The sequence below is a fragment of the Varanus komodoensis genome, unplaced genomic scaffold (genome assembly GCF_004798865.1).
Source record: "Varanus komodoensis strain SLA01 unplaced genomic scaffold, ASM479886v1 scaffold9, whole genome shotgun sequence".
Taxonomy (NCBI): domain Eukaryota; kingdom Metazoa; phylum Chordata; class Lepidosauria; order Squamata; family Varanidae; genus Varanus; species Varanus komodoensis.
In genome coordinates, this window is record NW_025336598.1 from 13,831,004 (window position 1) to 13,843,804 (window position 12,801).

The 12,801-nt window shown below is 42.4% G+C and overlaps 1 protein-coding gene across 3 annotated transcripts in view; it reads right to left on the reverse strand.

The window, feature by feature from the left end:
* SEPSECS (Sep (O-phosphoserine) tRNA:Sec (selenocysteine) tRNA synthase) overlaps window positions 1-3,496 on the reverse strand; it is a 36,468-nt gene extending 32,972 nt beyond the window's left edge. The window contains exons 1-3 of one of the 3 annotated variants that reach the window (XM_044418224.1): window positions 3,341-3,402; window positions 2,251-2,304; window positions 1,037-1,191 (exon numbers count right to left, since the gene is read on the reverse strand). In XM_044418224.1, coding sequence (XP_044274159.1) covers window positions 1,037-1,125 — 89 coding nt within the window. In that variant the 5' untranslated portion in view covers window positions 1,126-1,191; window positions 2,251-2,304; window positions 3,341-3,402. The other 2 variants (XM_044418223.1, XM_044418225.1) reach the window with 2 other exon arrangements.
* Window positions 3,497-12,801: the final 9,305 nt, after the last annotated feature.

The window sequence follows — 12,801 nt, forward strand, 5'->3', positions numbered from 1 at the left end:
AAAAATAAATAAATAAAGGTCCTGTATGAGGACGTGTATGAGATCATGGTCTTTCTTTATAGGAACCACGAACTAGCTCGTATTGTTCGTTCAAGGAAACAAAGTACAGCAGAAGTATGTGTAATTATGCCCCTAAAATGGGATCAACTTTGTCTGCTGCATCATCTGAAATGGGAAGAAGGAAGTGTCTATGCCGAATGATACACTCATTGAATTATTAGCAACACTGATCAACATGCACTATAAGGAAGACCATGACCCAGTTCACACATCATTAAACAAGGAGGAATAAGCATACTAGCGCCTGTCCCCATTTTCACTGTGTGAAACAACCCAAGGACTTCCTTCCCTGGCTTGTTTTGTGATGCCCCAACACAGAATTGTGGGTTGTTAGGGGAGGGCTACCCAGACATGTAACCCATAGCTTATTCTTGGGTTTCAAGTTTAGGATGTTCTCCTCAAGATTTCAGGTTTCAAGATCACAGTGAGCAACTCAGGGATGGAGCATCCTTAGTCATTTAGTCCTGCAGGAGTGGGTGAGCAGCAGCTGGAACCCTCCCTCCCTCCTGAATTCCTGATTCTGGCAGGTGTGACATGCAAACCAAGTCCGTAAGTATTTCTCAGCTGCTGAGTATTTCTCACTAGGTCTTTCACAATGGACAAAAGAGCAAATTTTGATGAAGAAACTTGTTTCTCTTCCTGTTTAAAGGTATACACTTTTCAGATATTTATGAATGGTTAAAAAGCAAACTGAAATTCACGTAACTTCAACATATTTTATCTGCAATCCCAGTGGTTTCAGTGGTACACAATGACAGCCACATCATTGCGAAACCACAGTTTGTGATACAGTAGTAGTGAAGTGAGTGGTACGAACCCACTCTAAAAATAGCATACCAAAATTTAGGATTGGACAATAAACAGGATTCAAGTGCCAGACTTCTGTTTTAAGTGAAACAATCTTGACTTCACTGTGATATTTGTTTCTATCATACTGCTAATAAAAATGCAAGCAACTTGAAAAAGGAGCATTTACCTGTAATGCCGGCGGGCTACTAGCCCTGATGCAACTCGTCCTTCCCTTTCACCCACACCACAATTGCCCAGAAAATTATTGCTATCCATAATTGCAAGTTCATGAAGAAAAAGTTCAATAGTGCTTTCATCCCATCCATCTTCAGGACACTTGCCCTTCAAAAGACAGCACAATTAAATACAATACCATTCAAACATACATGTTTTGTTTACTAAATGAGGCTAGAATTAGGTAATGTTAAGCATTCAGGTTCTCAACTGGAAAATACCTGATTGCAAGGAGTATGAAGTGTCTCCAATGATTAAGCTATCCACATAATAGCAATCTGCAACTTGGTGTACTTGGAAGAAAACTCTGAACAAAGGTCAGTTTATCAGGATAGTCAAATTTGCAAAGCTGTGCCAGTAGTATAATTTTGAAACCCAACTGAACTAAGTTTAGTTACTGTTTTCCAAGGGATTTAGTTATGACTAATGCTGTTTAACTGGATTGGAGCCCTGGTGTTTATCACTCTATGGGAATGTCATAAAAAATCCCGTAGAATAAGGCTCCAGTCCAAGGAATGGAGCACAGCAGAATGTTGGGTTCACTGCTGGATTTGCAGAGACTTCGTACTTCTCTGAAAGTATATGCAGCAAAAATGATCTCAGCAGACATCCCCCTCCACTCTCACAAGAGACGACTGATGCTGAGTTTGCTGCCAATATCTCAGTAGCATCACATACAGAATCCAGGTGTTCTGTATTCCTCACTCTGGCACAGCCCTTTCTGCTGGCCAAAAAACCTGCTTCTACCCATATCATCTCTTCTCTGTACTGGGATGCAGAACTCCAACATACAAGCAATCTGCACTAACTTAGAATGCAAGGGAGGAATGACTAAAACACAGCTGTTTTCTGTGTCACCTTCTTCACCTCATGTTTCCACTCTCCATGCACCAAGCTGCTCTTTTAACTCATGAAACAGAAGCCAACACTGTATGAATGTAAGTCCACTTGTGCAATGGGAGTGCCCCCTGTCTCTTTACCCCTATGGCCACCTGTAAATCTGCTGGAGAAAATCCCCAACCCTCTGGAGATTTTGAAGGTCTGCAGATGGTTCTGCACCCTTTCTGGTACTACTGACAGAGGTAGTTTTTTCCTGCAGAAAACTGCACTGGATTTCACTCAGGGATGCTATATAGTTTTATGCAGAAAGATACCTATATTATTTACCTTGGTGCATTGCAGTTTTGGTCCATTTCAGATGTTATGCCCATGATTTGGAGACTGGGAATACAAAGCAGGCTACTCAAAAATAGATTTCTCAGATACAGATTTCCCAGCCCTGATTTCCCACTGAGACTCTCAGATAAGTGTGCATGAGTTCGGCCTTCACATTGCATTTTAATTTTCACCAACTACACTTAAAGAGTTAGCCCAGATTGTCTGGAACTATAACATCAAACTCTGCTTTGAAATTGATTTCCTTTCTATGACTGCTGATATGATCCTGGATATAGGTAAATGTAGTTAACCCCAAGACAATGCTAAACTGTGATTGAAGCAAATCACAGTGGGAAATTCATACACAAGAGGGAAAGATGAAGGAGAGCATAAGCCTATTACATGTTTTATATGGAACAGGCCATCTGAATGAAGGCATTTTCTTAAATGGAATTGGTTCATTGTAATCTTAGCTTACAAAGATAATAGGAAAACCTATTCAAAAGCAGGAGGTTAGCAAAGTCTTCAGTTTCACAATTAGTATGTTGATCCTGGCTACCCTTGCACATAACACTAAACCACAGCTTAGCACGACCTTCCCTCCAGATGCTTTGGACTCTTAATTCCTCACACCACAGCCATGCTGCCCGAGAGCTGAAATCAGGCATCTTTGGAGAACACATGCAGTGGGCAACCAGTTGGGCCACCTTTAGCCCTCCTTTGTTTTCCTTCCTGCACAGTTAGTGTGCTGACTACAGCCGAGGAGTCCAAATTCAAATCTCTTCGGTTATGAAACCAGTCCTCGTCTCTCAGCATAAGCTACCGCACAGGGTTGCTTTGAGGATAAAACTGCGGGGAGGAATACAATGTAAACCACCTTGCGCTAATTAAAGAAAAGGTAGGAAGTATCCGTAATAGATAAAAACTTAAAAGGCCAGAGAGGCGCAAGGACCCTTTCGCGTCTCTTCTGCTGGCTTTCCAGCAATCCAGAGTAAGCGCGCTCGGGAGGCGTGGCCTGAGGCTGGCGGGGGCGGGGCTCTGGAGGCGCAGCTCTCGGTTCCTCCCACCGAGCTGGAAAAGTCGTTCGCGCCGGTTTTACCTGTTCCAGTAGAGTCCGCAGGCGGAGCTCGTGCGCGCGACGTCCTTGAGCGCCCTGTCGCACGTAGGCCGCGTTCACCAGCTTCTCGCTGGTCTGAAAGTTCTCCGCATTCATGGCGGGGAGCGCGGAACAATAGACAAACAAGCAAGGAATGAAGTTGTATGCGCATGCGCCCTCACTCAGGACCGCTCCGCCCTCCATCGGGTCTACGAGCTTTATCAAAGAGGTACAATGACAGCAAGGAAAACCGCAAGTAGCGCCCTCTGTAGGATAGGAGGGTCACCACATTCGTAGAACGCATTTTGTTGCTATTATGGATGGTTCCCGGGAGCTGTCGGAGGGCAGGCAGCAGGTTCGAGAACTTCAGTATAAATCCGTCTAGGTTGTTTTTCCTACAACAACTGATGAGGTTGAATCCAACGCTAGTCTAACTGAGGATCCATTCATTTCAATGGGTCTATGCTAAGTAAAACTAACATTAGAAACAATCTATGATTGTCCCTCTAGAAACCTGTTCATAGACCAAGAGTGCAATCCTTAACATATTTGCTAGATAGTTCCTCTGATAATTGGTCAATTTATAGCAGTAATTACAACCTGCATCCCAACAACATGATAGTCTGTATATAAGCAAAGTGGGTGATTAATGAACTCAATAAAACTTATTTCCAAAATTAGTATGTATTAGATTAGACTGAATGGCCTGAAGCATTGTCAGATAAGCCTCAGCCAAACATTTCATACATTTTCTTTACAGTTCAAAGGAAGTTGCAGCATACATAATAAAGCTACATACGATGACGACTTTTACTGTTTTAAACGTTATGAATTTTACTTTTATGTATCTCATTATTTTAAGGGTTTTCTCAATAATGTAAAGATGTTCTATGCTCTGCATGTATGAATAAGCTCTTTCTATATGCTCTTCCTATATGAATAAACATGTTTTCAAATGCTTCTGATTCTTTAGCATATATGCAGTTCAGTGCAAAACTGAATTTATACTGTATACAGTATGTAATTGAATTTAATCTGGTATACTCCCAAGCCCCATATTTAGTGGGTCCACATGTGGCATGAGATATGATTTAATAATTTGTTTAAAAATCTGGAATGTCTGACTGGAGTTTTGAAAATGAGAGGGTGCAGGAAGTTAAAGTTCCAATGCGATGCCTGTTTACTTGGAAATAAGCCCATGGAACTCAGTGAGATAAATGCATATAGCATAGAAATCATCATACAACTGAATGAGAAGGTTCAGAAAAGGAGCAGAAGTATAAAACATGTGGATTTCATTGTTGCACAATACAGCATTTCTTTGACTTTCAGTTGTCATAGCACCTAATGATGACAGAGGGACAATGTAGCCTGCAGCTGAAGTGATCAGGGGTTAGTCAAGTAGAAAGAGATTATTATTATTTTTTAAACTTACAACTTCTGAATGTTTCTATTTCTTCTATTTTGATTGTGATACCTTCTTTACTAGATTTTAATTGACTGGAAGTTATGTCTGATTTTTCTATAGAAAATGAGAGCATGCCTTGAAGATTTCTATTGTTTGTGATTGTGAACTATCACAAGAGGGCGCCAGCCTACAACTTAAAAAACACAAGAAATTCCATTATCTTTTCTCTCCCATTGCTGTTCTTGAGCCTAATGCTAAGAAAGGAATGCAAGTTAGTGTGCCTAATATACAGTAGGCTTGAAATTCATCTGAAATCCAATAAATACGCTATACAAGAACATACATAGTCTAATCCATATAATCTAATAATTATAATCTATAATTGTGACTATATTGGACTTTACCAAAATTCTGACTATTAATTTATTTTCACATAATGCCCCACTTAAACTTTAACATCTTCCTTAACTAAAAACAAAGGGAAATGTTGCTGAAATGCAACTGGTGACGTTTCTATTATTTTTGTTTGATTTGTATGGCTTAAGATCATAAATACAACATGATGGAAACAACAATAATAAAACTAGTGCATTAAAACACAATTAAAAACATAACAACAACAGAAAAAAGAACATCCTACCCAGCAGGAACACCGACATGTCAAAGGCCAGCTTGAATAAAAAGGTGTTTGCCTGCTAGTGGAAGGATAGAAGAGAGGGAGAAAATCTAGCCGCACAGCCTGTATGTGGCCACCAAAAATGCTCTCTTTCACATCACCATCTTTGAAGGTGGTGGTCTGGAAAGAAGGGACTTTTCCGGCAATCTTAAGACCCAGACAGACTTGTATGGGAGAAGATAGTCTTTTATGTACCCTGGTCCCAAGCCCTATAGGGCTTTATATGTCATAACCAGCACTTTTTTAGATGGGAAACAAGAGAGGCACATGCTGCCTCTAACCAGCCATGGTCAATAGTCAAGCCATAGTATTCTGGAACAAATAAAAAATTTCAACAATTTTTGAAGGCAGGTCAATATAGAGTGCATTTCAGTAATCCAAATGGGATGAAACTAAAACAGGCATGATATGATTAGATCAGGGACCTCTAGGAATGGGTGCTGTTTGTGTATTAGCCCCAGTTATGTAAGCATACCCTTAAGGTTCTTCTGAATCCTGGGCATCCAGACTGTGTCCAGAAGCACACTCAAATGGATCCTGAGCCTCATAGTTCTCTGATCTGCTGTTAGGGTTAGTAGCTTCTTTCCTTAAACTAGACCTATTCGTTACTTCCAGTGCAATCCTATGCACATTTACTCCTAACTAAATTCTACTATGTTCACTGAGATTTACACTCTTGAAATATTAAAAGCCCCGAGCATTTTAGCCTTTTCAGAAGGTACTTTAACAGCACAAACCTATATCTGCCTACCTGGAAGTTTCCATGGTGTTCAACCCTTCATATCCCCTAGTAAGTGCAAAGAATTGTGGTTGTAATCCTGCAGTCCTGTGCACGTCCACATGGGACTAACCCCCACTGAACTCAGTGAGACTTCTGAGCTATAAGCAGCATGCATATGACTCAGCTGCAAGGCTAGTCACAGGCACATTTACCTGGGATTAAGCTCCACTAGAATTAATGAAAGTTATTTTTAAGTAAACATGCACAGATACGATCAAGTTGCATGACATGACTTGCATTATAATTCTATGCCTATTTATGGAGAAGAAACTCCCATTTTAACCTGGGTGGTTTACTTCCAGGTAGGTGTGCACAGGATTGCAGCCTGATAATAACATGTCCAGGAGGTTATGTTTTAAAAATGATATTTGCACTTAAATAGTTGTCAAATGCACTCAAGGAACATTTTCTATTTGTTTTCTTATGGCTAATAAGTATTGTAGTAAGATTATATGGAACTGAATCACCCAGACTATTTGTGAATTATGATACAGCTGACCTACTGTTTATTGATGATTAGTCATAAGTCTTCTTATATTCCTTGGCTTTATTTCTTCATATAGTGTGAAATAAACAAGTAAGCCATCTATCAGACCTGACTAGACATGAGGATGCATATGTCTCATAGTAATTCCTAAAGTGCTGCAATTCCTGTTTCATATTACTAGGCATCACTAGTGTAAAGTCACATAGAAGTCTTGGAGGTGTCATGCAGGATACAGGACTTGAAGTTAGATCCTTGGTGGGGGATTTGCTCCCATCATAGAGTCTGTGCCTGGGAGGGAGGATATTGGAACAAGTGGAGGAATCTTGGCAGAACCATATCAGTGTAAGGTAGAGAAATATGGTGATGGAAGGAGGGAGAGGAATGCAGCCCAGGCAGTTAGCAGCTGTGCTCTTCCCTGGCCTTTGCAAATGCGTTTGGTGATTGCCCTGACAGCTTGCCTCGGAGTATTTGATTTATTTATTTATTTATTTATTTATTTATTTATTAAAACATTTTTATGCCGCCCCATTCGCCGAAGCCTCGGGGCGGCTCACATATTTAAGTTAAAATAATTATAATATAAATTAAACTATAAATATAAAATTAAAATACAGCAGTACAGTATAAAATAAGCCGCCCTGGCCAGATAAAACCAATAATGTTAACAGTTAAAATGCCGCTTGAATAAAAAGGTCTTCGCCTGGCGCCGAAAAACAAATAACGACGGCGCCAGGCGGACCTCTCTGGGGAGCGCGTTCCATAAATTAGGCGCCACCGCAGAGAAAGCCCTCCTCCGAGCACCCACCCTCCTAATTTCTTTCATGGAGGGTTCCCGAAGAAGGGCCTCCCCCACCGATCTCAAGGGGCGGCTGGGCATATATGGATGCAAGTGCTCCTTCAGGTAACCAGGACCCAAGCCGTTTAGGGCTTTATAGGTCATCACCAACACCTTGAATTGGGCCCGGACTTCAATGGGAAGCCAGTGAAGCTGACGGAGAACTGGAGTCATGTGAACACAACGCCCAGTCCCCGTCAGCAGCCTGGCAGCTCTGTTTTGAACCAGTTGAAGTATCCGGACCGTCTTCAAGGGTAGCCCCACGTAGAGCGCGTTACAGAAGTCGAGACGGGAAGTCACCAATGCATGTGTCACTGTCGCGAGGCAGTCATACTCCAGATAGGGGCGCAGCTGATGGATCAGCCAAAGCTGGAGGAAAGCGCTCCTCGCCACTGCGGTCACCTGAGCTTCTAGTGAAAGCTCCGGGTCGAGGAGCACTCCCAAGCTGCGAACCTTGTCCCTAAGAGGGAGTGCAACCCCATTCAGAACAAGGTTCAGTTCACCCTCTCCAAAGCCAGAACCACCAACCAACAGGACCTCTGTCTTGTCTGGATTGAGCTTCAGTTTATTGGCCCTCATCCAGCCCATTACCTCGGCCAGGCACCGGTTCAGTACAGCCACTGCCTCACCTGGATTGGTGGAGAACGAGAGGTAGAGCTGGGTATCATCAGCGTACTGATGGTTCCGCAGCCCACACCTCCTGATGACCTCTCCCAGCGGTTTCATGTAAATGTTGAACAGCAATGGGGACAAAATGGACCCCTGCGGCACTCCATGGCATAACTGCCATGGCGCAGAGCCATAGTCCCCCAGCACCACCTTCTGGAACCGGCCATCGAGATAGGAGCGGAACCACTGCAAAGCAGTGCCTCCAACCCCCAATCCCGCAAGCCTGTCCAGAAGGATACCATGGTTGATGGTATCGAAAGCCACTGAGAGGTCCAGGAGAACCAACAGGGATGCACTCCCCCTGTCTTTCTCCCTGCACAGGTCATCGTACAGGGCGACCAAGGCAGATTCAGTACCGTACCCGGGTCTGAAGCCGGACTGAAATGGGTCCAGATAATCAGTTTCATCCAAGAGTCCCGCCACCACTCGCTCTAGCACCTTGCCCAGAAACGGGATGTTGGCCACTGGTCTATAATTAGTGGCCATCTCTAGATCCAGTGACGCCTTCTTCAGGACCAGTCGGACTACCGCCTCCTTTAAAGGGGCAGGGACCCGACCCTCCCTCAGAGAAGCGTTAATCACTGGTTGCTGCTTTTAAATACCAAATTTAATAGTAGATGAGGCAGCTGATCTGGCAAGTACAACTGAGACCTGGGTGGACAAACAGGGATAAGTTAGCCTCTCCCAGTTGTGCGCACCAGGTTCAGCATCAGCATAACATGAGAGCTGGGGTGGGAACATGCTGTGGTCTATAAGGATCCAATCTATCTCTGCAGTCTCCCTGTCTGACCCCTGGTCTGGAGAGTCTGTATCTTGCACTGGGGTAAAGATTCTGTTGGTGTACCACCTCCCCCACTGTTCAAACAGAGGTGATAGAGGTGGTCTTGACTGTGATGCTGAGGTCCCTCAGGCTGTTGGTTATGGCGGCTGTCAACATTCATGCTATGGGCACCTCAGGATTTCATGGCCTCCATAACGACCATGAGATTGTCCCAACATGTAGCAGGGCCTATCTAGACCTATTTTTTCAGGTCTGGGGATGATGGTCTGAAAGTGAGTGACTTTAATTCAGTCCCTTTATCATAGTCAGATTACAGTCTGCTGCAGTTTACTGCTGGTGGCTTTTCCTCTTTGCAAGAGTAGGGGACAAGATGGTTTGCTTCCAGGGGCAAATGGATCCAATTAGTTTCCAGAGAGCTCTAAGGGGTTTCCTAGCTAATATAGCTGGTGGTCCTGTTAACCACCAACCAGACCACCTGGTTGATCTCTGGAACACAGAAATGACCAGGCAATTGACATTATTGCTCCTGAGCACTCTCTCTGCAGTAAAGCTTGTACATCTCTATAGCACATCCCCAACTGGAGAGGGATGAAACAAAATAGAAGATGGTTTTAATGCAGATGGAAGTAAGTCCCTAGTGGATACAGTTGAACCCCGATATGTGACTATAATCAGGTATACATAGGTGCTACCCACCATAGCTTTTTAGGTATGTCCAGGGCCTATCATATGCTGGCCCAAAGGATGTGTGGACCCAACCAAGTCCAGCTGTAATATACTTGCGAAGCACTTACAGGACAAAATGTCTTTCATCCACCAGTGTTACAGCAGTTGAATCAAGTGAGATACCCAGAGTAGATGGTCTACTCTTCTTGGTTGAGTTTTTGTTGGGACAGCTTGAGGATGTTGATAAGGTGCTCAGACAGGTTCATGCAACCACCTCCATTTTGTATTCTTGCCCCTCTTGGCTTATAAAAAATATTAAGGAGGGAACAGCCAGCTGGAGCAGGGAGATGGTTCATTTCTTCTTGTAAGAGGACATATCTACAAGAAAGAGCAGCAAAGCTACTCATGAATAAGTCCTTACTGAAGTTAGGAGATCCTAACAATTTTGCTGGTGGCAAATGTTGCTTTCCTGGGAAAAGTTCTTGAATGGGTGCCAACTCCAGGCACTCTTGGATGAAACTGATTAACTGGATCTGTTTCAGTTGCTTTTTTCTTACAACAAACTCAAGGCAGCTTACATTGTTCTCCTGCTGCTCTCAATCTTATCCTCACAAGACCAACCCTGTACGGTAGTTTGGGCTGAGAGTCTGTGACTAGCCCAAAGTCACCCAGTTGGCTCTAAGGCTGAGCAGAGACTAGAATGCAGATCACCCAATTTCCAGTCCCACACTCTTAACTACTAAATCACATTGACTGACTTTTCTTTCCCTTTGCAGCATGGTGTATGCATAGAACATACATCTGTTCTTACCTATCTACATAGTAAACTTTTTTTAATGTTGTAGTGAGCATGGTAGTACTGAGTTGAATAGGCTCCAGTTTTGTGTTTACTTTTCCTTATGGTGATTGTCAAGTAACAACAGTATTAAAGGAGTCAATCCCATGCCAATGTAAAAGGGAATCAAAAGGAAAAGCAAAGTTGGTAATTTTCCAAAAAATTACTTGATCATACATGTACACCTGGTCCTTTGATGCGCCAGCAAAGCAGTTTTCCTGAACACTAGGAAAAAATCAGTATGAGCTATATTGTGCAGTAGTGCAGCTGTGCAGTAGTGTAGCTACCCACTTTCATGGATCTTGAGGCAGGGAGGAATAAATAACAATACTTAAAAACTGAAATTAACATCCCCTGACAGAGACTTGGGAAGCTGGCAAGGGATGGAGCCTTGTGGTAGTAATCCAATTGTGAATGCTCTCCCCACTGAGTTCTGCCTAGTGCCAATAATGTTATCTTTTCAGCACCAGGTTATGTTTCTACTTCCATTTGAAGACATAAGGGTTTTATGTCAGTTGTTTTATTAAGTCCAGGAATTTTATTAAAACTGGGGTTTTCAGGGGTGTTTTTTTAACTCAGAGCTCTGGGTATTGAGCAAAAGAGAAATGGAATATTAAAATGTCAAAATGAAATTAGCATGGTCAAAATGGCATAAAGATGGAAATCTTGCCTCAGCCATATACTTGTCTTTATTTCTCAGACAGTCTCCTATCTTTTGGCCTGAGGTTGCTTCCAGATCAGATTTTTTATTATTTTCCTATTGCCACTCTTCATTCTTATGGAAATCATGATCCTCTTACATAACCACCCACCAAAAATGTGCTTTTATACTACTTTCCATATTTCAGCTGGGGCAGTGGTTATTATATCTTCAGGAACCTTTGTGGGCTCCAGTGCCACACTTACACAGTCCCAGTGTCTCTGCTTCTAGGTCATATCTTTGCATTTCTTTTTCCATTATCTCCTAGGTAAATGTGAAAGGACAAGTTTTTCTTCTGCATTCAAAATGGCGGATGCTGGTAGTTCATGACCACCACTACCACCCGTATTGCATAGTTGCCAATTACAGAAATACCAGTTTCAGAACTTGTATAAGGACTACAGCTCATTTTTTAAAGAAAGGAGAGAGAAGTATATAACAAACTGCTATAAATATACTGCTAAAAACAGCAGTATTGAGAATTAAGTCTCTTGCAGCTTCCAGGACCTTGCTATTAGTGGTGCAGAAACTGCAGTTGCTAGGGAAAAGCTTTTACTTCTCCTTGTCCCCAATATCCTCACCTGCAAGACTGCTGTTTTTCTGCAGATAAAGTTGTCTGGGTGGGAACTGGGAGAACTAAGAGCCTCTCTCTCTCTAGCTGTCTCAGGGAGGGGGAAGTGTAGGTGTGTCTGTGCAGTGGGAAAGAGTGTGTGCACTTTGTGTGGGGAGTGACAGGCTCACCAGTGGAATGCTTCCGTACATGGAGGCATCCACAACATGCTAGGGGAAAGACCTCTGTCTCATTGTAAGAGAATAAACCTTCACAGTAAATTCCCAATGCCCATTCTGGTACCTGTTTTGTGAAAGAGTACTTTGGACAACTCCGTATTTAGAACATAAACACCATGTCTAACTGTGTTCTGTTTTTATAAAGAAGACTATAATGCTTCCTATACATAAAATAATATCAGCTTTGTCTTATTATTGAGGTTAAGAGTACTCAGGTGATTAATGCTCATTTTCCCAAGATAAAGTATTTTAATACTACAAAGCCATAAGCTGTTCAGTTTATCACTGCTGTTGCAAATCCAAAGTATTCTTGTAAAACAATTAACTATAAGCTGAATCTCTGATATATGAAATGTATACCTAGAATATGAATAAAATATGTATATTCTAATTTTAGAGAGTGCAGTAGAGAGAAAAAATAACTGAATACATGTACAATGAATACTACTTGATGCATTTACAAAGTTCCTTCCTGGAAGGAACATCTATGAGAGAATTGGCCTGTAATTTGTGTTGTAGATTGTAACTTGTGACAATATGTGTGAACTGTTGTAAACCACCTAGTGGTTGTAAACCACCTAGCTTCAGTTATGGGGTGGTATAGAAAGAAAAATCGTGATGATGACCATGGCACAGGCTAGGCATGCTGGATTCACAATATTACAGTACTGGATTTTAGAACATGCCCAATAACTCCCACTTATTCTTTTTTAAAGCATGGCAGGGAAATATATACCATGCTGGCAAGCTGCCAAGCAAGGGGCCCTGGGAAGCACATTTTTGATCAGGGCACCATTGCCAGGAAGCCCCTTCCTCTGGTTGCAACCTATATGACCT